The 20,766-nt window shown below is 38.4% G+C and overlaps 1 protein-coding gene, 1 long non-coding RNA gene and 1 pseudogene across 2 annotated transcripts; 1 reads left to right on the plus strand and 2 right to left on the minus strand.

The window, feature by feature from the left end:
- Nucleotides 1–414: 414 nt before the first annotated feature.
- LOC109127350 (uncharacterized) lies at nt 415–5,011 on the minus strand. The gene is made up of 11 exons (XM_087472674.1): nt 4,284–5,011; nt 3,983–4,228; nt 3,473–3,720; nt 3,298–3,374; nt 2,990–3,214; nt 2,360–2,647; nt 2,129–2,233; nt 1,426–2,010; nt 981–1,178; nt 723–919; nt 415–577 (listed from the first exon to the last, which is right to left on the minus strand). The coding sequence occupies exons 1-11, from the start codon at nt 5,009–5,011 to the stop codon at nt 415–417; spliced, it is 3,060 nt and encodes a 1,019-aa protein (XP_087328800.1).
- A 1,094-nt stretch (nt 5,012–6,105) lies between these two features.
- Nucleotides 6,106–7,563, minus strand: LOC109127351 (uncharacterized; annotated as a pseudogene).
- Nucleotides 7,564–14,489: 6,926 nt separating this feature from the next.
- On the plus strand, nt 14,490–16,566 carry LOC104724292 (uncharacterized). Its single transcript, XR_015570435.1, has 3 exons — nt 14,490–14,598; nt 15,768–15,877; nt 16,237–16,566. It is a non-coding gene; the product is annotated as an uncharacterized LOC104724292 (long non-coding RNA).
- The last annotated feature ends 4,200 nt before the right edge of the window (nt 16,567–20,766 follow it).

Genomic DNA, 20,766 nt, shown 5'->3' on the forward strand with positions numbered 1-20,766 from the left:
TTTTTTTTCTTCCGAAACTCTAAAAGTCTAAAACAACTCAAAAGTTGTCCCCTTATTTATTTATTTATTTATTTTTTTAGTGTTTATTTTTTGCTTTCTAGCTTGATATTTTGTAACTTCGTTTATTTTATTTTTTTTGAATAAAAGGTAAAATTTATTCGAAAAAAACATTTTTACATCAAATATGCAACAAAAGCTTAAAGTGTTTGTTTAAAGTGTTAAGTTTTAAAACAGAACAGGTAATCTACAAAGAAAAAACAGCTTGTGATCGTGAATTAGCGTGTTGCTAACCACTTTGCCAAATAGTCCAAGCGATCACCGTTTGCTGGAAGAGAGAGTAACCGGTTGCGGATAAGCCTGTCCAGACGCTTAAGAAACAGACCAGGTAATACCGATGGTTCCCCATGGCGGCGATTATTTCATTCCTTCCAAAGAGTGTGGATCGAGGCTTGGAAGGCATAGCACAATAAGAACAGAGTCGTCTTCTCCAAAGAAGTGTCTGTGAGCAGAGCCAAAGTTGTTGTCCAGTATGTGGAGAATTGGTGTGCTAGGAGCTTCGAGGTAAGGCCAGTCCAAACTGCAGTCGAGTAGGGGCAAGAGAAAAAGAGGTGGTTTCTTGTTTCCAGCGGCGCATGACACAAAGAGCAGGAGATATCTACATGTGCGTGCCAGTGCTGCATCCTATCTCTGCTTGCTAAGCGATTAAGAGTGGCTAACCAAACAATGAAGGAGAACTTTGGCGTGGCATGAGAGAACTAGACTCCGGCCACCCACAACTCCCGCTACCTCGGGTGCCGAGTATTCTCCCAGGTATCTTTGGTGGTGAACTTTGTCTTGAATTGACCGCCTTTGCCATTCCAGAGGACAACGTCTGCTTCTTTGACAAGTCCTCTTCTACGAATATTTGCCAGAGCTGTCTCTAACTCATTCAGGTGTTCCACTCTGTGCTGTCATTGGCGGTGAGAGAGAGCTTCCGCTACCGTTGCATGGAGAGTGATTCCCATATCAATAGTACCCCTTGGCCTGGTAATGTCAATTAAGCATCCCAGTGGTGACCAACTATCATGCCAAAAGGAGACTGTTTCTCCATTCTTAACCTCATACCGAACCAAACTGACTGCTAAAGGGCGATATTTAAGTAGCTTGCGCCACATCCAGGAACCAGAGTTAGTGTTTGCCTTAAGAGACCAAAAAGAACCTTGTCGGATCAGGTAAGCCCGAAGCCATACAACCCAGAGGGAGTTTGATGATAAGAGTCGCCAAATCAACTTTAAGCAACTCATCGTGTTAGCTTCCTTTAATGAGCGTAAACCCAAACCTCCTTCATGTTTGGGGAGACACACATCATGCCATGAAACCTTTTGCTTTGTTCACATTTAAAGAAGGTCTCGACCACAAAAAAGCAGAGCACATACCATCTATCACCTTTATACACGCACTTGGCAATCGAAAAGCAGACATCCAGAAGTTTGTCAAGCTATATATCACTGAGCCAATAAGTTGGAGCCGACCCGCGAAAGAGAGGTATCGCCCTGTCCAACTGCCAAACTTTGCTCTTATTCGATCAATGAGTGGTGTATAGTCTGAAGTTGTCATACGCTTGGTGAGGAGGGGTAGACCAAGGTAGCAGACAGGTAGAGTGCCCGATGCAAACGGAAAGGAGTGTAGGATCAGTTCTTGATCGCATGGTTTAACCCCGACCATATAGAGAGTGGTTTCCAAACTTATATTCAGACCTGAAACCGCTGCAAACTCTGTAAATACCTGAAGAATACCTTTGATTGATGTTTTCGTTCCATCCGTGAAGACCAATAAGTCATCAGCAAAACACAAATGGGTGAGTCTGATGTTCTGACATTTCGGGTGATAGCCTATCTTCCCCTCTGAAACCGCTTTGTCTAAATTAGCGGATAACACTTGCATACAGATAACAAAGAGATAGGGGGATAGCGAGCAGCCTTGACGAAGTCCTTGCTCACTCCAAAATAGTCCAGATAACTCTCCGTTTACCTGAACCGAAAAGGAAGCAATGGTAATACAGAGCTCGATCCATTTTACAAACTGAGAGGGGATGTGGATTGTGTGTAGTTTACTGAGCAAAAAATGGCCATTGAACTGAATCAAATGCCTTTGAGATGTCTATCTTAACTGCCCTTCGTGGAGATATTGTATCATTGTGATAATCAACAACAATCTCAGAGGCCAGAAGGACATTCTCCATAAGGAGACGATCCTTCACAAAAGCGATTGGTTAGGTGATATGAATGCCGGAAGAAGCAGTTTGAGTCTGTTTGCAATGATCTTTGATATAACCTTGTAAATCACAGGAGATTGGCCGATAATCCTTCATCTCTTTAACCTCTTTCTTCTTTGGTATCAATGCTAGAATGGTGGTATTGACTCCCTTTGGTAGGAAACCAAATTTTAAAAAAGACTGCACCGAAGTGACAAAATCATTCTTTATGATCTCCCATGTCTCCTTAAGAAATTCAACAGTATAACCATCAGGTCCTGGACTTTTATCCTTTGGCATAGAGAAAAGAATTGCGTGTATCTCTGTCTCGGAGACATCTTTCACCAACCTTGCTTGTTCAAACTCTGAACAACGATAACTTATCAAACCTGATAACTCTGCCTCTGCAATCCCCTGGTAATTTAGCATTTTATAGCCAAGAAAATCACGAAAAAACCTTTCAGCCTCTGTTTTGATTGTCTCTTGCGTGTCCGCGATCGAGCCATCAGGGCACTGGATCTCTTTAATAGAATTTTGTATCTCTCAGGCTTTTGCAGCACGATGAAACACCTTATTGTTCCCATCACCCACCTTTAACCAGTGTAATTTTGATTTCTGTTTCAAGTATTGTTCCTCCAACCCAGTGACAAAAATCTATCTACTACAAGCCACTGATTCATTCCTCATCGCTTGCTCTGTAGGATTTTTCAAGGTGTCTAATTGACAGGTGCAGAGATGCGATAAAGCCTCTCTTGCCTTCTGCTCCAAGCCACCAAGTTTCTCTCGACTCAACTGTTTGATTTGCAGATTTAGTGCTTTTAACTTCTTTGAAAAACGATATAGTACAGAAGTGGAATGGTATAAGTGCTCCGTGTTTGTCCAGTAATCTTGCACCAGAGGCAGAAAATTAGGATCCATCGCCAAAGCGTTAGAGAACTTATAAGGTCGTCTCAGTCTAGGCTTGTCACCCCCAATCTTGATCTACACCTTAAATGATCACAACAACCTCCAGCTTCAAAAACTCCATAAGATTGTTGGTACTCGGCAAGCCATGTATCATTCACAAGGACTCTATCAAGCTTTTTGCAGATTAGACCAAACTCACGTTTGTTACACACCAAGTGTATAACGGACCATGACTCTGCATATCATTGAAAGAACAGTGTTGCACCACCTCCTGCAGATCTCACATTCCCTGGGACACAATAGGCAGTTGGTCGTAGAGTGAATGCTCCTCACCAGTTAGAATCTCATTAAAATCCCCCATAACCATCCAAGGTTTATTACGAAACAAAGGAGAGTTTTGATGGTGTTTTAAATCCTCCCACAACTCCTTTCGCTCCTCAACACCATTTGCCGCATAAACGAATGAAACAAAAAACTCTGTCACTGCACCTTCCAACAGAACTGAACAGGTAATCAGCTGACCACTTGTATAACAAGGTGTGATTCTTACACTGGAGCTCCACACCACCCAAATTCTTCCTCTACGATTGAAAGTGTAGTTCGTTAAGGAAGACCAATCAGGAAACACTGATTCTAATATACGTGATGATTTATTCTCCTTGACCCTCCTCTCTAACAGACAACCAAACTGAAACCCATTTTGTTTTATCCAATCTCGAAAATGGAATGTTTAGACATTTTATTGAAACCACGAACATTCCAAAAAACGCTCGACATAATTAAAGTTGGAGGTTCAACCTACTCTGGACTCGTGGAAGCTGAGTAGATTGATTCGAAACATACTTATGGGAATCTTTTGAAGCTCGCGGGATAGGTTCATGCAGAGGAATACTCGCTTTCACACCCCGTCCTTTTTTTCCAAGTCTTGTAGCAGCAGTTGTGTCTGCAGTTTGGTCTACATGCGCATCAGAATCAGCCATTGTGTGAACTGTGTCCGATGTAGTAGTATCCTCCACCCTTGTCTCCGTAACACCAACCTCCTTGTCACCATCCTCAACACCCTCCTCTTCACCTTCCTCTCCTTTTCCACTCAGAACATAGTAGGAATTGGATAGAAGCGAAATATCACCATATTGCATTGGACCCTTCTTTGTACTCAGAATCTGCTTGCCACGTTTTTTGCGGTGTAATCCACGCTGTGTCTTCCACGGGAGCCGTCATGGTAGGTCCGGAGTCAACTACTGTCATCACCTCTGTCCTGATTGGCTGTTCTTGAGTCACCCTCAGAGGAGAGTCGATGATGTTACTCGAGTCCACAATCGCTACCTCTTTCCCTGGTTCACTATGCGAGCTGATTGCTAGACAAGCATTCTGCAAGTGTCCCCGTTTTTTACAGTGGCCACATTGAGGAGGCAGCCAAGGATATGAGTATTGAACCGCTACATCTAACTCCCCCTCCTCTTCACCAGCCAAATGGTACTCCACAGGGAGAACCTTTGTGAGATCTGCTTCGACAAGTATTTGTGCTTCCTCAAAACTTGTAAAAGCCTCCGTTTTAGGATGTAGTCTGAGTGGAGTGCCTACTGCACTTGCTAAAAACTGCAACCCCTTGTTTGTGAACATGGTTGGCGGCACATTCTTCAAGACAACCCAGAGAGGAACAAATTTGAGTGTCGGCTGCGCCTCCTCTGCAAAAGGCGTCCATTTAGAGAGAAGCATTGGAAGACCTCCAATATTCCACATACCACGATTCAAAATTCTGTGTCTGATACTTTCACTACGAATCCGGAGCTTAACAGTCGTATCATTAACCACCATAACATCAATAAGAGATGTTTTGTCACCCAGTCTCCATATCTTATTCACTATCATGTGGATCTTGCCCACATGCGGTGCTTTTTCACTAAGAAACTTACCGATTACAAAATATTCCCACAGGACTTTACATCAACAAACACATCCCTAGGAACAACGACACGCTGCTTCCCATAAACTTCCGAAACCACGGACGCCTGCTTCGTGAACGTGTGCTTCTGTGCCATCTTCAACCACTGTTTTTGTTCTTCCGCACCCGAACTCTTTGAATCTCTGACTGCTACATCATCCCCTGATACCCCTAACTCTGTTGACAAACGTTGCACGAAATTACCTTGACTCCCCTCCACAACTGGGGAAGAAGCCGAGACCACCCCCAGTGCGCAGATCTCGGTGCCCCGAGGCGGCGGATCCGCCTGTGACATCAAACCTTGGAGAGAAAGCAAAAAACCCTATTCGCTTTTGAAAATCGCCCTCCACGTCAGCAGAGTTTTTCAGGATTTTAATTGTTGACAAAGTAATTGGTAACTTCGTTTATTAAAGTCAAAATAATATGTTTTCTTCAAAAGGTCCAAAATTCAAATGGGGTTACGGCTTAGACGGATAAAATAACAGATTTTCGTAAACAAGTGAATACATAAATAATTAAATACGAATGCATGTAAAGGACATAAACTTGAAAAAAAAAACACTAATTAAAGAGACTTTTTTACTTTTCGCTTTCTTCGGTGGTGGGGCAAAAAATATTGCTAAATTCTCGCAACTTTAATCTTTCAATCTAAGCAATGTATATGCATAACCCATTAGACGATATAGATACACACATATACACACACACACACATCTAACATCTTGGTATATAAACAGGAAGATCGGACCACTGTCTATGGTGTTTACACGTAAGAATCTTATTTGGGGCCAAACTTGAAGCAATCACAAAACTATTTAAGCAATTACAAGACTTGAAGTAGAAGAGTACTAGCTACTAGAAAAGCTCTTTCATGGCTTCACTACTGATAAATTGGCGCATGAGGACTTGTGACATGTTCTAATATTAACTATGTATAAACATAAAAACATTCAACAAAAACAAATGATGATACAAAGTTTTCATTCATTAAACATATTCCTTATCAATCTTGTAAACTATTCTATCTTAAAAGACATTTCCAAGAACAAGTATAAAGAACAAAATCTTCCTCGGAAATCTTGAAAATGGAAGGGAGCTTGCATCGATCCTTACACATACTGCAAAGGGCTCTACAAATAGAGGTGTTGGATACCACTTCTACATTCAATCTTATTACCGAACCTGGCATAATATATTAGAAATCTCCCACGACACATGAGATATGCAATATGATCCCACAATCGTTACACGTATAAAACCATTTCTCCGGATTCAGTTTTGTTTCACATGCTTCACACCAATAATCTCCATTGACATTGTTTTCACTTTCACCATACGACAAGAAAAGAGGATGATCGTCGTACCTATGCCTATTTACCCTTTGTGGTAAAATAGCACACTTATAATGCAAACTAAAGTCACACTCATCATCACAACTAAATACATCTCTAGTAGTCTGTTCCCCACATGCAGCACAAGACTTAGAAATTGTTTTAGAGTAGTATAAGGGATGTGGATGGTTTTCATGCTCAAATGGTTCTGAAATTGAACCACAACTCACATCTAAACTATAACAAGAATTACGAGACTTGTACCTGAAACCGGTGAAACTTTGAAGACAAAGATGACATCTCTCATCTTTCCATTCAGTATTCATTTCTAGTGTGAATGGTTGGTTGTGGCACATATGACGTTTCTTCCGAGGAAGGTTAGCACATTTCTTGTGGAGAATGAAATCACATTTCTCGCAACTGTAGAACGGTTCTGAACAAATCTGGAAGACACAAGCTTGACAAAGTGAGCTTTCATTTAAAATCCTCCCATCCATGTTGATTCGTAAGTTATGATCATGGCTAAAATGTTTTATGGTATTATCATTAATCACCACGAATGGAGTTTCCTCAGGCTCTTCGGGCGTCCCCTCTAGTTCGATCATATCCCATACATCTTTTCTCCTTGCACATCTTGAATGAACAACATAGTTTGAACATTTGGAACAAGAATACCCTCCGTGGAATCCATCCACTTTTTTACGACAAATTCCGCATGTCCAGTTTCCATGTCCAAGATGACGGCTGTAAGAGATAGGATGATCATGGCGATTGATGTTTATGACATAGGGTAAAGCGATACACTCTTGATGAATCATGAAATTACATTGAAGACAGAAATAAGGGCTTCGGTCACCTTTAGTCCCACAAGCATTGCACGTGAAAGCAATACGTCTTGGAATATGATGGAGTTGATGTTCATGGGTTGTTGGACTTACAACAGCAAGAGGTGGTGGGTTCTTCATGCACTCTCCGCATATGCTGAAGTTACAAACATCACAATGGTGGTTGTGAAGTTGTTCCTCAAACTCAAACCCGCATAAAAGACATTCCTTGTCGGTGTAATCTGGTGCTTCAGTTATAAGTAGCTTAAGTGGGTGTTGGGGGTGGGAAGTGTGGTGTGTGTTGATGTCCAGATCAGTTACAATTAAGATATTTAGTTCGGTCAAAGAGGGTCAAATTTCTCTTATTAAACTCGGTGCCGGGGCACAAAAAGGGTCGGACTACAAAAGACTTAACATGTCGTGCTAATGATAAGCTAACAAATGACGAGCTGCGAGCTCGTCAATTTTACAAGTTAAGAATGAGGTCGTCCTATTATCTTCGATACATCGCTTTCTTGCTCCATGCGGATCCCCTCATACAGACACTGTACGTCCGTATTTATAGGTAACCGTGTTGGTTCGTCTCCGAAAAGACCATAATGCCGTCCCTTGGCTTTTACTGTTATTGGGCCTTTTCTTGGATTGGGCCTTTTGTGGGAGTGAATATCCATCCCCAACAGTATTCCCCCCCCCCTCCGCCTTAAGTTCGTAGTTTGCGGGAGAACTGGGAGTCATTAAGTCGGTTTGTCGGTTGTTTGGCGAGCTTCACCTTGTCTCGGCTTTCGATCTGATCCGGGTCGGCGAACTGGGTTCTGAAATGGACATAGCGAGAATGCAAAAGGTCAATGGGTGGATGAAGTTTGGGGAAATGGAAGGTCGCTCGTGAGATGTCCCATTCTTCGAGGGAAGCTGTCGAATCACGTCGCATTGAGCTCAAGGCGCGTGAGATCTGGAACTCGAAGAGTCGCATGTCGTCTCAATAGTAATGATGACGCTTCGGAAGCCTCCCTCTCTCCCTAGAACTACACTCTGTTTTCTTCATTTTTTTCACTTTCATCTGGAGCCTGCTTTTTTCTGCCTATCAGCTAAGGTTCTCTTCTTTCTCCTTCTCTCTTCTCGTCCGCATACTTTTATATTTCCTTTAGATCTTCGTGATGGATTCTTCTCGGTCCGCTTCGCCTGATTCTTCCGCGGCGAGCCACCTTCGGTAGGCGACTTCATCTGACTCCGATGACTCGGCTAAGTTGGTTCGTCGTAGGGCCAAACTACTAATTCCAAGTCAAGTTTCTTCTGATCCGTCTTCTAGTCCCGATACTTCAGGGTTGTCTGAGCATCAACTCCGCGTATCTTCCAGCGCGACTACTCCCAACTCGTCTGGTCTTCCTTGTACGGTTCTCTCCCTCGTTGATGAGGATTTTGGGGATTCTGATGTCCCAGAAGATCGTATTGTTAGACGCGGGTCCCTTCTGGTGATTGCCGACCTGGCGGCGGGTAAGGGGCACATTCTCTCCTATGTTCCCAAATCTTCTTGCAAACTTGAATTGGCGCTGAAGGCGGTTTGGCTCGGAAAATTATCTGCCCAGCCTGCCATTATTATTCCGTGCGGATCCCCACGGAATAAGAAGGCGGGGGGAGGGGGGAATACTGTTGGGGGTGGATCTTCACTCCCACAAAAGGCCCAATCCGAGAAAAGACCCTATAACAGTAAAAGCCAAGAGAGGACATTATGGTCTTTTCGGAGACGAACCGACACAATTACCTATAAATACGGACGTACAGTGTCCGTATGAGGGGATCCGCACGGAGCAAGAAAGAGACGTATTGAAGAGAATAGGACGACCTCATAGTTAACTTGTAAAATTGACGAGCTCGCAGCTCGTCGTTTGTTAGCTTATTATTTGCACGACCTGTTAAGTCTTTTGTAGTTCGACCATTTTTGTGCTCCGACACCAAGTTTAATAAGAGAACTTCGATCCTCTTTCACCGAACTAAATATCTTAATTGTAACCGATCTGGACATCAACAATTTGGCGCGCCAGGTAGGGGGAGCCAAGTTGAAATTTTCTTTGAAAACATAGAAGATGGACCTACGAAGGATAGACGAGATGAGTGGAACCGATAAAGAAGGAAACAAAGGGATTAGGTCGTCGAGTGGAATGATAACTCTAGGAACGGATCAAACAGAGCCAACAATCCATCCAACCCCAGACGCTCCGAGGAAAGCTGTCACAGCTGAGAGCCCAGAGACATTCGTCATCGCAACAAACCTAACAAGCCCAACAAGCACAGAGGCGATGTAGAAGCTTGCGCAACTCACCCTGCTCAACAGTCAGCCTGTATCTAGTATAGACGAGCTATTCGGCGGGATACTAACGCGTCTCGACCAGCAGGAGCAACAAACCAATACTCGTTTAGACGCACTTACCGCAGCACAAGTCAGTTCACAGGAGGAAATCAACCATCTCCATGTTGCTCGGCGAAACCCAGAAAACCTCCTCTTAGTCGGGACGATAGTGGGACCACAGGTGCAAACTAACGAGCTCGAGCGTAACCTCGTCATAAATATCGACAAACAAACTAGCAGGGCAAAGGATGCAGAGCTAAAGGAAATCAGAGAAAAAATGCAAGAAATGGAAACAATACTCCATAAAGCGACAAGCAAGGCACTAGAGATAGACCTCGTACTTGAAGCCACACAGTGAATGCTGTTCTCCATAAGTCTCGCGACAACACCGGTGTGACGATCAGTCAAGCCAAGACTAGGCTACTACGATGGCACCGTCGACCCTCGAGACTTTTTGCTTACATTTGGAGTACCTCTCGGCATCCTGCAATTCAGCCCGGCGGAATACGATGCCGGAGCATGTCAATTATTTTCCGAACATCTGACAGGAACTGCCCTAAGTTGGTTCTCACCGTTCCCATAGTATCAAGGATCTGATAATCGAATTCTTGAAGCAATTCTCGGTTCTGATGTAGAGCAAGAACTCCCATGCCGACCTCTACGCCTTGAGGCAGGAACGCCAGGAATCACTCCGGTCGTTTATTGGACGATTTAAGGAGGTCGTCGTGAACGTCTCAATCCCAGACGCGGCAGCCATCGTCGCACTCAAGAACGCATTGTGGTACGAAACTCGGTTCAAGGAAGAACTATCCTTATCGCATGTGGATACCATAGCTGATGCACTGTGCCGAGCCACGAAGCACATCAAAGTCGAAGAAGAGAAGGCCGTCAACGCCAAGAAACACACAGCGGCAAGAAACATGCAGCGAGAGTAGCACGACTCAGTACTATGATTACTACCAGAGTTCCACCCATCATAGGAGAGGCAATATATTGTCTTGTCACACTATGCAAAACATATCTATACTTTACGGGTTAACTTATTTGATAATTATAAATATTCAAATTTTATGATTTTGTACTGATCTCGATGTGTTTTAATAAGAAAGATATTTTCTTATACTCCATTCTACCTCCCACTCATATAATTCTCATGCACCTTAATTCATTTTTTACGTTGACTCAATACCGCTATAATTAGTAAATCAGATGACGAGTAAATAAGGGTTTTTTTATTATACTAATTATAAAAAATTCAAACAATTATACTCAAAACCTAATAATGGTAAGTCGTTAAGTTTATTGTACCGACTATAGTCGAAATCAGAATATGAAACTAAGTTAATTATATATATATATATATATATATATTATAAAATACGTAGAGTACATTAAATACAGATACTACTATTATTTTGTAACTAATAAATCAAATTTTACGTAAATATTTTCCCACGCTTCAGAGTGGGGGTTACCATCTAGTTCTATGTAATTATGTTACCTATATGGTTAAAGCTTCAAACTTGCTTAACTTGATTCTAAACAAACAATTTCCTATTCTATGTACTCTCTCATGTTCTAGTACTCGAGCCACATGCATCGTCGTAGGCTCTTGATTAAAAAATGAATTGACATAACTCAAACAAAAAATGGATAACTATAATTACTCATTTGCTTCATGAGTTTTCATATATATAAAAAAAAAAAACTAAAACTGAAAATTCATTTCAGTAAACACTCTTAGATCTCTCACTTTGTATATAGGAGAGAGTGTAATGTCTTGAATTTGTTGGTACGTTTAACGTCTCCATGTCAACGTTACTAATTTACCAAAATGTATTAAAATGAAAAGAGAGAATTTCATATACATATGATAAAGAGACAACAAGATGTAGACCCACTTTCTTAAGAAAGTCTTCTACACACACATACTTCTTGACCATGCTATACTTTTGAGCATGACTAGATTTTAACCCGCGGTACACCGCGGACATATAATTTATATTTTATGTTGTACATATTTGTTAAATATTGAATGTTTTGTAAATAGAGGAATAACTAAATTTTATAGTTGTTGTGCGGCTAAATATTTTAATTTGCAATATACTTCATGACCATTTGTTTGTTATATTTCGTTTGTTTTGTTTAGTGTTTGAGATTCTATTTTGATTTTTAATTACTATAACAAAATATAAGGGATCTAAATACATAATCAGTAATTATACGCTGTGATTAAGTCACATTTTTCCTAATGGTTTAATTATTTTATACAATCTTAGTTAAATCAACTTGATTTTATGTCAAATATTCTAATATTAGTAGTGTTGATAAATAATTAAATGAGGATTCAACCCGTGTTAATACAAGTTTAATAATATTTTATTAATTTCATCATGTTCTCTTTATAACTCATTTACTATATAACCACAATATATAGTATTTTAGAATTTTTTAATTTTACATATAAACTTAATATATGTTAATTATAATATTTAAATAATTATCAATCGAAGTTTTTCTTATGTTAAGAATCAAAGGTCACAGATTTTAGAAAACAAAATGGGAATCAAATTGTTTTTTTTTCTTTGTTTACGAAGGATTCAAATATAGAATATCTCAAAACACAACATAATGTATGGTTAAATATATGATAGTTTCTATTTCCATATTGATAGCTGCTATTTTTTTAGTTGGAATGAAATGTAAAATGTTTAGGAAACCAAATCTGTAGTAATGTTAGTTTTGGAAATTTTTTAGGGGTTAATGTTGTAAATAACTTTTTAAATAAACAAAAGTAAAAGGGCATAACACAAAATGTACTTCAAAAATGTTAATATAGATTTGGCAAATTTGTCATAATTTGATGACTATTTTGCCTTTGTTTCCTTTTGAGCCCTCTCTTTCTCTCTCTCTCTCTCTTTTTCTCTTTCTTTTATCTTTATTATCATTTGTTTAGTTATTATTAATAAATTTTGTATATTTTTTTGCACAAAAGATTATGATTACATTTTTTTCTACATTTTAATATGCATTTTGCTATATTTTAGGCGAAAAAGTTATATGCTATCCAATATTAGCTGAACATTTGTTTGACGAGAAGTGGATGGTAAACTGTGGATACTTACTTAATTAGACTATTAAATTCATAATTTGAGTATATAATATGGTTGGTTGGATGTGCTTTTGTGGATGCACTTTTGTGGATGTCTTCCGTATGTGAAGTAACATGAATGACTTATGGTTTAGGGTTTAGGGTTTAAGGTATAGGTATTAGGGCTTATGTGAATGATGTTTCTATGTTTTGGGTTCATGATTTAGGATTTTAGATTCAAGGTGTAGAGTTTAGGGTTTTTAGGTTTAAGGTGTAGGGTTTTGATTTTGGTTCAGGGTTCAGGTTCTAGAGTTTAGGGTTTAGGATTTAGAATTTAGGGTTTTCGGTTTATGTTTAAGAATTTAGGTTTTTGGACTTAGGATGATGTGTCTATGTGGATTTATTGTCTATGTTTTTGGTTTATGTTGTAGGGATTAGGGTTCAAGGGTATGGATTCGAATGTACTAACTCCATATGGATTGGAAAGTACTATCCATATGTGTAACTTTTATCCATGAATTGTAATAGTACCCACATGATAATGGTCATATGGATTCAATGTGTCATTGTATCCAAACCATAATCATGGTCATATCTACATGATCATAATTGTATGGATTCGATGAGTTTTTAAAATCAAATTCAAGGGAGTGTTAGTGGGTATACGAATTCTGGTTTTTTCTATAACTTTTTTTTTTGGCAATCGAGTTCTTCCCAAAAAATTCTAGGTTTTATGTTAAATAGAGCTTTTAAAATTAGGGAGTGGTAGTGGTGTACAATTCTGGGGGTTCTTTTAAAATCATGTACTTCAATTTTTTTTCTGCCATCCAGTTTTTCTCAAAAAATATTGAGTTTTGATGTTCAGTTTTTTGTTTGTTATTTTGAACTTTTTAAAAAGAAAACTAAGAAAAAGTGAGGTTGGATAAGAAAAAGAAAGATGGAGAAGGAAAAAGGGAAAGGAGAAAAAATAATGAATAATATTTATTGTTTGATTGAGAAAAAAAGACGAGGTTGCATTGAAAAGATAAAATAGAAGAGAAAATGAAGAAAGAGAGTGATACATGTAGAGAGAGAGTTACATATAGTTTAGTAAGTTTTGGGGACAAAATCTTATTTCATATAGGAAAGTATAGTAGTAGCAAACTTTTGGTGTATTTGTTATTAAATATTGGAAAAATGGGTGTGGATGCTATTTTCTCTATAATAAGTTGATAATTAGTATATGGACCCTAGAAAACAAAAACTCAAGATAAAATTATTGAAACTAATAAGAGAAAGCCATATAAACATATATGATATTTATTATGTAACAAGCAGCTAAACTTCAACACAACAAGTAATCAATCATTCAAGGCGTGATTGTTTGTTTAGACAAGACCTGATAAAGATGGTAGTATCGCATTGTTGATGTTCTAGTAGTGAGAGAGTTCTACCATTTGCATCGTTCACATACAAAGAGTTATAGCATCTACATCGGTGTGTTTGCTGGAGCAAACTTTCATAAAAGACGTGGTAGGAATTTTTACCGTATAAATTGTTGCGTCTTTAATTAGAGTATATAACTTGAGGAAGTAGAAGAAATTAGCTAAGTGTGGGATTAATGAAATTTTTTAACTTCCCTCCACTTTTGTAAATACACTAGATTCGGATGAAAACAAAACGCAAATATTGCTCTTCTGCATTGCACGTTATTTTTTGCAAACGGTTGAGAATATCATGCAAATTTTGTGTTGTGGTTCCAACAAATTCGGAATCAGTTTCGCAAGCAAATATTCGTTTGCCCACTGAAATCTCATGTTATATGAGGTTTGCACCGTACAAAATCCAATTATCTTTTTTTTTTTTACTCTGGTTCTTCTTTTATATGCTTCCTTTCTGGTTCTGTTTCTAACAATGGTCACGACCATGAAGAAGCCTGTGTGTGGTAATTGTATCATCTTATTTGTTTTTGTTTTATCTGTAACTAGATATTCACCCGCGGTATACCACAGGGATAAATTTGTTAAAATAGATGCAAAATGTATTTTGTTTGGTAGATTAACTACATATATGTAACTAATTTTTGTATTTTATAAATGTACAGTATTTTGCATCTATATATTATATATGTAGTGTCCAATTTCTATGTTTAGGTGTATACGGTGTATTTTTTATGATATAGGAAAAACAATATCATACAGTTTCTTAAATATTTAAATCGTCTGAGAAGTGTTTTTTTTTTTAGTTTTCACTGTAGAGATAGTTGTATTTTAATTATATTATAGGTTTTCAATAATATCATACAATATAAATGGCTTTCTATTTTTGTTAGTTTCATATATAAATAATCTAACACTTTAGTATATTTAGTTTATGTGTGCAATGAAAATAAAAGTAAGTTAGTTTTTTTATATGAATTATACTAATTGTTTACTTTTATAAACTTTAATTAATTGATTAAAAATATGTGTATATAATATGTTATCTAGAGCATCTCTCACTTTTGGTAAGTATAAAACATATTCATCATTTTTTTTAAAGTGTATACTGTATAAAGTTCATTAATAGAGTTATTAATTTACCGATTCTTAAGCAAAACCATAAAAAAAATTTGGGACCAAGAAAATATATTGATTTATCAAGATTTAATTTTTATTAATTTATCACTAATTTTAACTTTAATTTATATACATAGTTTAAAATATGGAGTAAATTCTTAGTTAAAGTATAAAACATTCATCCTTTTCATAAAATTGCTGGGAAAATTTGTCAATTGTTATCACACAATTTATTATAAATTTCCAAATTATATATCACCAAATGAAGATTATAATGGAGAAACCAAATTCGTGGTTACTTAAAAAAGGAAAAATGACAGTCTTCATATTTAAAGTAAAAAGTAATTAAAGGAGAAAATCTTCTTCAATTAGATTCTGAATTTGATATTATTTGAAGTAAAAAATAATTATAAAATTTAATGCCAATGACATTCCTTGTAAATAGGGATGAACTTCAGGATTTATTTCATAAATGTCTCCAAAAATGTATATATAGATGCTAGGAAGGATATCTCTGTTTTTACCAACTCCAGTGATATCTCTGTTTTTACCAAAGCGTTAAACGGAGCTGCCATTGTTGATGTCCGAGGAAACACGAGTGAAAAGTTTGGCTCCGAAGCCTTCTTCAGTGGAGCTGCCAAAGCAAGTTCAACCGACAAAATCATCGTATGCATTTCGCTTTTCATCTTTCTAGATCTTTGACTCCGATATGTTGCTAAAAAATACTTTTGTCCCGCTAATTATAGGTTGTGCTTCCATCATGTGAATCTGTCACTGAAGTGCAGCCAAGAATGGTTGAAATGCCCCGGAAAATTGATAATTGTTACAGCTGCTTCTCCTGAAGGATCTGTCTATGATTTCTGCAGCATTGTCATAGACAAATCCTTCAGGAGAAGCAGCCGTAACAATTATCAATATTCCGGGTCATTTCAAACATTCTTGGCTGCACTTCAGTGACAACATGCTTTTTCTGAAGCTAAGAAGGAACAAATAGTTTTCATAAAAATCAAAATATTTGTTTTCAGGCTTCTTCTAGGAGTGGAACACTGAAGGTTCATTATGATAAAGAGAAGCAGAGTTTTGCTCACTGGAAAAGCCATCACAGTGATGGAAGGCTCAGTCTTAGCGTAATGTTGATTTTTCCACAAGTCAATATTTCTAGATCTGGAAGCAAAAATTTATCATGTTGTCAATCAAATGATGAAATTAAACTTATGATCATCATCTATATATAATAGCAAACCAGTTTTTAAGGTACTGCTGAGTCAGCAGTGTTGACGTCATGTATTGTTGAAAGAAAAAAAATGAACGGTTCAGATGATAAAAGTAACACATGGAATGGTTGAGATTAGTTACTTACCCACTCCTCCTTTTTTTTTTTCTGAATGCAATATAAAATTATATTCAAAAAACAAAAAACGTTTGGACAACTAGTGCTTCAAGGCGTTGATGATCTTAAAACAGAGTTCTTAAAACAGAGTTAGAATAAAATAGGAGGTCAATATCTTGTCCCTAGCCAGGTGATGAGACTCTTGTCATAGCGTTTATCTCCCAGGAGGCCAGTAGCGAGGAGTTGATCTCTCATCTGTTTGTCAATATCTTTGATGTGGCGTGAGGCAGGCTTCGGAGGGTAACCATGCTTCCGCCCATTTATTTCGTGCCAAATTGCGTACACCGTAGCTTGCAGAACAGAGCAAGCTAAATAACTTGTAGTCCGATCCCGCTAGTTGCTGCAGACTGAAGCAATGATCGAGTTCCAGTTGGTAGAGTAGCGCGTCTGATAAACATTTTTGGCAATGGCATGCCAAATCTCCGAGCAAAAACTACAAGAAAAAAACAAATGATCACGGGTTTCAGTAGCATTGTTACAGAATACACAGTCTCCAGGGTCAGAAGTGGACCATTGTGCTATGCGATCGCCAGTAGAGAGCCGGTTTTGAATCGCCAACCAGGTACAGAAGGAGTGTTTTGGCGTAGCATGAGTAAACCAAACACTTCGATACGAGGGGACCTTGAAAGCCGGAGTTCGAATCTGAAGCCAGGTTTCCTTTGTGGAGAAACTAGTGTGAAAATTTGCATTCTTTCCTTTCCAAAGAACAACATCCTCCCTGGAGGTTGCTTGATCACACTTCAAGATGAGCTCTGCTTCAATCTGATTTAATTGTTGGCTGCGATATTGCCTGCGGTGTCGTCTACTCCACGCATCCGCTACAGTCATACACAAATTTATCCCCATGTCAATAATAACTCTCTCCCCTGCCACATCCAACAAACGACCAAAACTCGACCAGTTGTCAAACCAAAATGAAGTGTTATGCCCATTGTTGATCTCTATTTTACAAAAGGGGAAAGCAACTTGTCTGTATCTTTAGGAGCTTCCTCCACATCCACGAACCAGCAGAAGTAGACTTAACACTCCAAAAACTATGTTTTTTGAGTAAAGTAGTCTCCACCCATTTGAGAGACTCCCCCGACGACCAGACCAACTTCAAACAACAAACATCATTCACCTCCCTTAGAGATCGTAGTCCCAGTCCACCTTCGTTTTTCGGCTTACAAATATCCTCCCAGGCTATCTTAGCTTTGTGAGGGTTCAAAGTTGTACCTGACCATAAAAATGCAGAGCACAATTTGTCTATCTAATGAAGACACTGTCGTGGAAGTCGGAAAGCGGACAACCAGAAGGTGCACAAACTCCATAGCACCGATTGAATCAAATTTAGTCGGCCTGCAAAAGAGAGGTAACGAGCTGTCCATGAGCCTATTTTCTTCTTGATGTGCTCCAGAAGTGGAGAATAGTCCGAGGTAGTGAGGCGTCGTTTTATGTCATCTTGCATCTCTACGATACCAACCTATGCGATTTTTGCATACTCGCATCCATTGATGATGTCTTTATATATAGATTTCTAAAATTTGACAATTGACTTTTTGTGAAATCATTTTTCTTTCATGATCGCCATATCCCTTTTAGGTTTTGAACCGTTGTGTCTGGTGTTGATAAACTGTTCAAAAACTGTATTTGTTGCCGACTATGTTTGCGGTGCTATTGATATCCTTTCTTAATTCGCTCTTACAAAACCATCATTAAACGAAATACAGAAGAGTCTACTTCTCCCTTCGATTCATTATTTTTTACTCTTAATTTTATTTTTGGTGGTACATGATTTTGATTCTCCAATGATTTCTTTTTTTATCTCACCATTCGCCACCGCTCCTCGCTGCGCTGGAGACCATATGTGTGAACGGTTTCATATCCGTTTATGTATATATTTGTATAGTTTTATTTGGTTCATTTCCACAAGAAGGATTACCATTTAAATATATAGTTATATGTAGTTTAGAATTTGAAGTTATAGTGGACAGTTGTAAAATTATATTTTGAAAACTTGAAAACGTTCAACATTATTGTGTTTTGATATGTAAGAAATGTTAATCTGCCGTATATATATGACAACCCTCTTTCCAACGACGTTGCGGGATTGCTCTGAGATGAATAAATAAAACGATGATAGAACAATGTTATTAATAGAAGAAAATAATAATAGTACACTAAGATAAGATTTGGTTCAACGAAATGAGCGTAAAAAAAAAAAAAAAAAAAGAGACAAGAACAGATCATAAAAAGAAGGGCATGTTTTTGACCCTCGGTTGAGAGAAGGGGGTAACAACACACCTCAATAATCGGTGCAGACTTAGTTGTAGCATGAATAAAAGAACCACTAATCATTCAACTTTGATTAAAACTAGATTTTTACAGACGATTATACTTCCTTCTTTTTATGTATTTCAGGTCACGGATACTTCTTTATCAGATTTTGGAAATCAGCTAATGGCAAGGAATTTGTCAGCGATAGTTTCATTTTAATGATAAATTCATAGATTTCTAATACTCTGGTCGGAATTCAGCATGTTTTCTTGTAGTGTGTGACTGGAAACTAAGATTCATAATTTTAAATTTTGTGTATATTGAAGTGAATTTTCTTAGTTGTGTAAATGAATTTGTAGATTTGATCGTTAAATCATCATTAATCACTATATGTAGTAAATTAGCAACTAAAAAAAAAAGACTATTAATAGATAAACCAAAGTGGAATGACCTTCTCCCTTGTCGTCTGTTCGCCACGAACCATTACCCCGATGCTAGGCTTAATGTTTACCCCCGTCCAAATATCTTTACAACCATTTACAAGGTTCTTAAAGGCACTCCAGAAATTAATAGGATTGTCGCGTCAAGCTTGGGCTCTCTTTTCAAGCTTCGGATTAGTGAGTCTCCCATCTCTTGTAAGTTACTGCACGCTCTCCTTTGTAGGCAGGTATTTTCCAAAAAAAAATACGAATTGTGGACTGTTTTTGGATGATACCCCTTGTGATTTTCTTTGCGAGAGTTTGGTGGTGTTACTGGTCTGCCATGGGACAAATTTCCGGAAGACTACGACCCCCCTGCTCTTGAATCTGATGATGAATGTTACTGGGACAAGTTGATTGGAGAAGATCGCAAGGCACCTCTAGCTGATGTCCACAAAACTTTTGAAGATCCTGCCATCACTGATACAGATCAAAAGCTTTGTCTTGCGCTTCTTCTATTTGTCAATGGTGTCCTCATTGCTTCCAGCCAAACGCATAGACCAATGTGGAAGTATGTGGAGATGCTTGAAGACATTGATTCCTTTCTAGCATTCCCTTGGGGTAGAGAATCTTTCTTGAAGACTATTTCAACAATGAGACCTGATTTGAAATCTCAATCCAAAGCAGTGGCAAAAAGACCTAGACATCAGGGCAAGTTCTTAAACCGACGGACCCATTAACGAGTTTTACAGAGAAGTTGCAACAGAAGTCCTTCTGTTTGCATGGCTTCCCTCTAGCCCTGCAACTCCTCGCATACCAGAACATCTCTGGCTTACTTGATAATATACAAGGGGCTGGTGATCCACGCACCTTCTTGGAATGAGATTCAGTTGGCCTACCAAAGAACAATCTACCTTTAACTGACGTCTTATGTGTAGAGCATTGTTCTAATGTAAGTTTTACTTTGACTATTTTTAATTTCTTTACACCTTATACTCGTAGATACCCCTTTGATCGTATCTACTATCCACAATCGCAGCTATCAGTTACCCCGCATTCTGAAGTTATTCCACCAGAAGTCGGTTGGAGAGAGTGGGACGATGAAGTTGAAGATAAAAGGATTGCACATTTGGAAAGTCAGATTGAGATAGGCCATATCTTCAGAAAAAAGGAGTAGTTTGTGGGTGATTGTTCTTTGCCTTTAATATCTTTTTCCGAGAGGAAGGTGCCAGGCATACACAGGAAGCACATTGTACCTAGGCGAAAAGAAATTTCTTCGAAACTTCGTGTCAAACATGATCCACCCAAACCCAGTTGCTCGACTTCTAGGAGGCCTCGCGTGAACTTCTCAAATACTAACGACAACTTGTTCGCTGATTTCAAGGTTTCCGCATAGAAGGAGTTTAATGCATTTAGGGAAGCGACATAAGCTAAGTTTAGGAAGTTAGAAGCTGACAACAAAAACCTTCGGGCTAAGATTAACGCACTCA

The sequence above is a fragment of the Camelina sativa genome, chromosome 11, assembly GCF_030686135.1.
Source record: "Camelina sativa cultivar CO46 ecotype springtype chromosome 11, ASM3068613v1".
Lineage (NCBI taxonomy): Eukaryota > Viridiplantae > Streptophyta > Magnoliopsida > Brassicales > Brassicaceae > Camelina > Camelina sativa.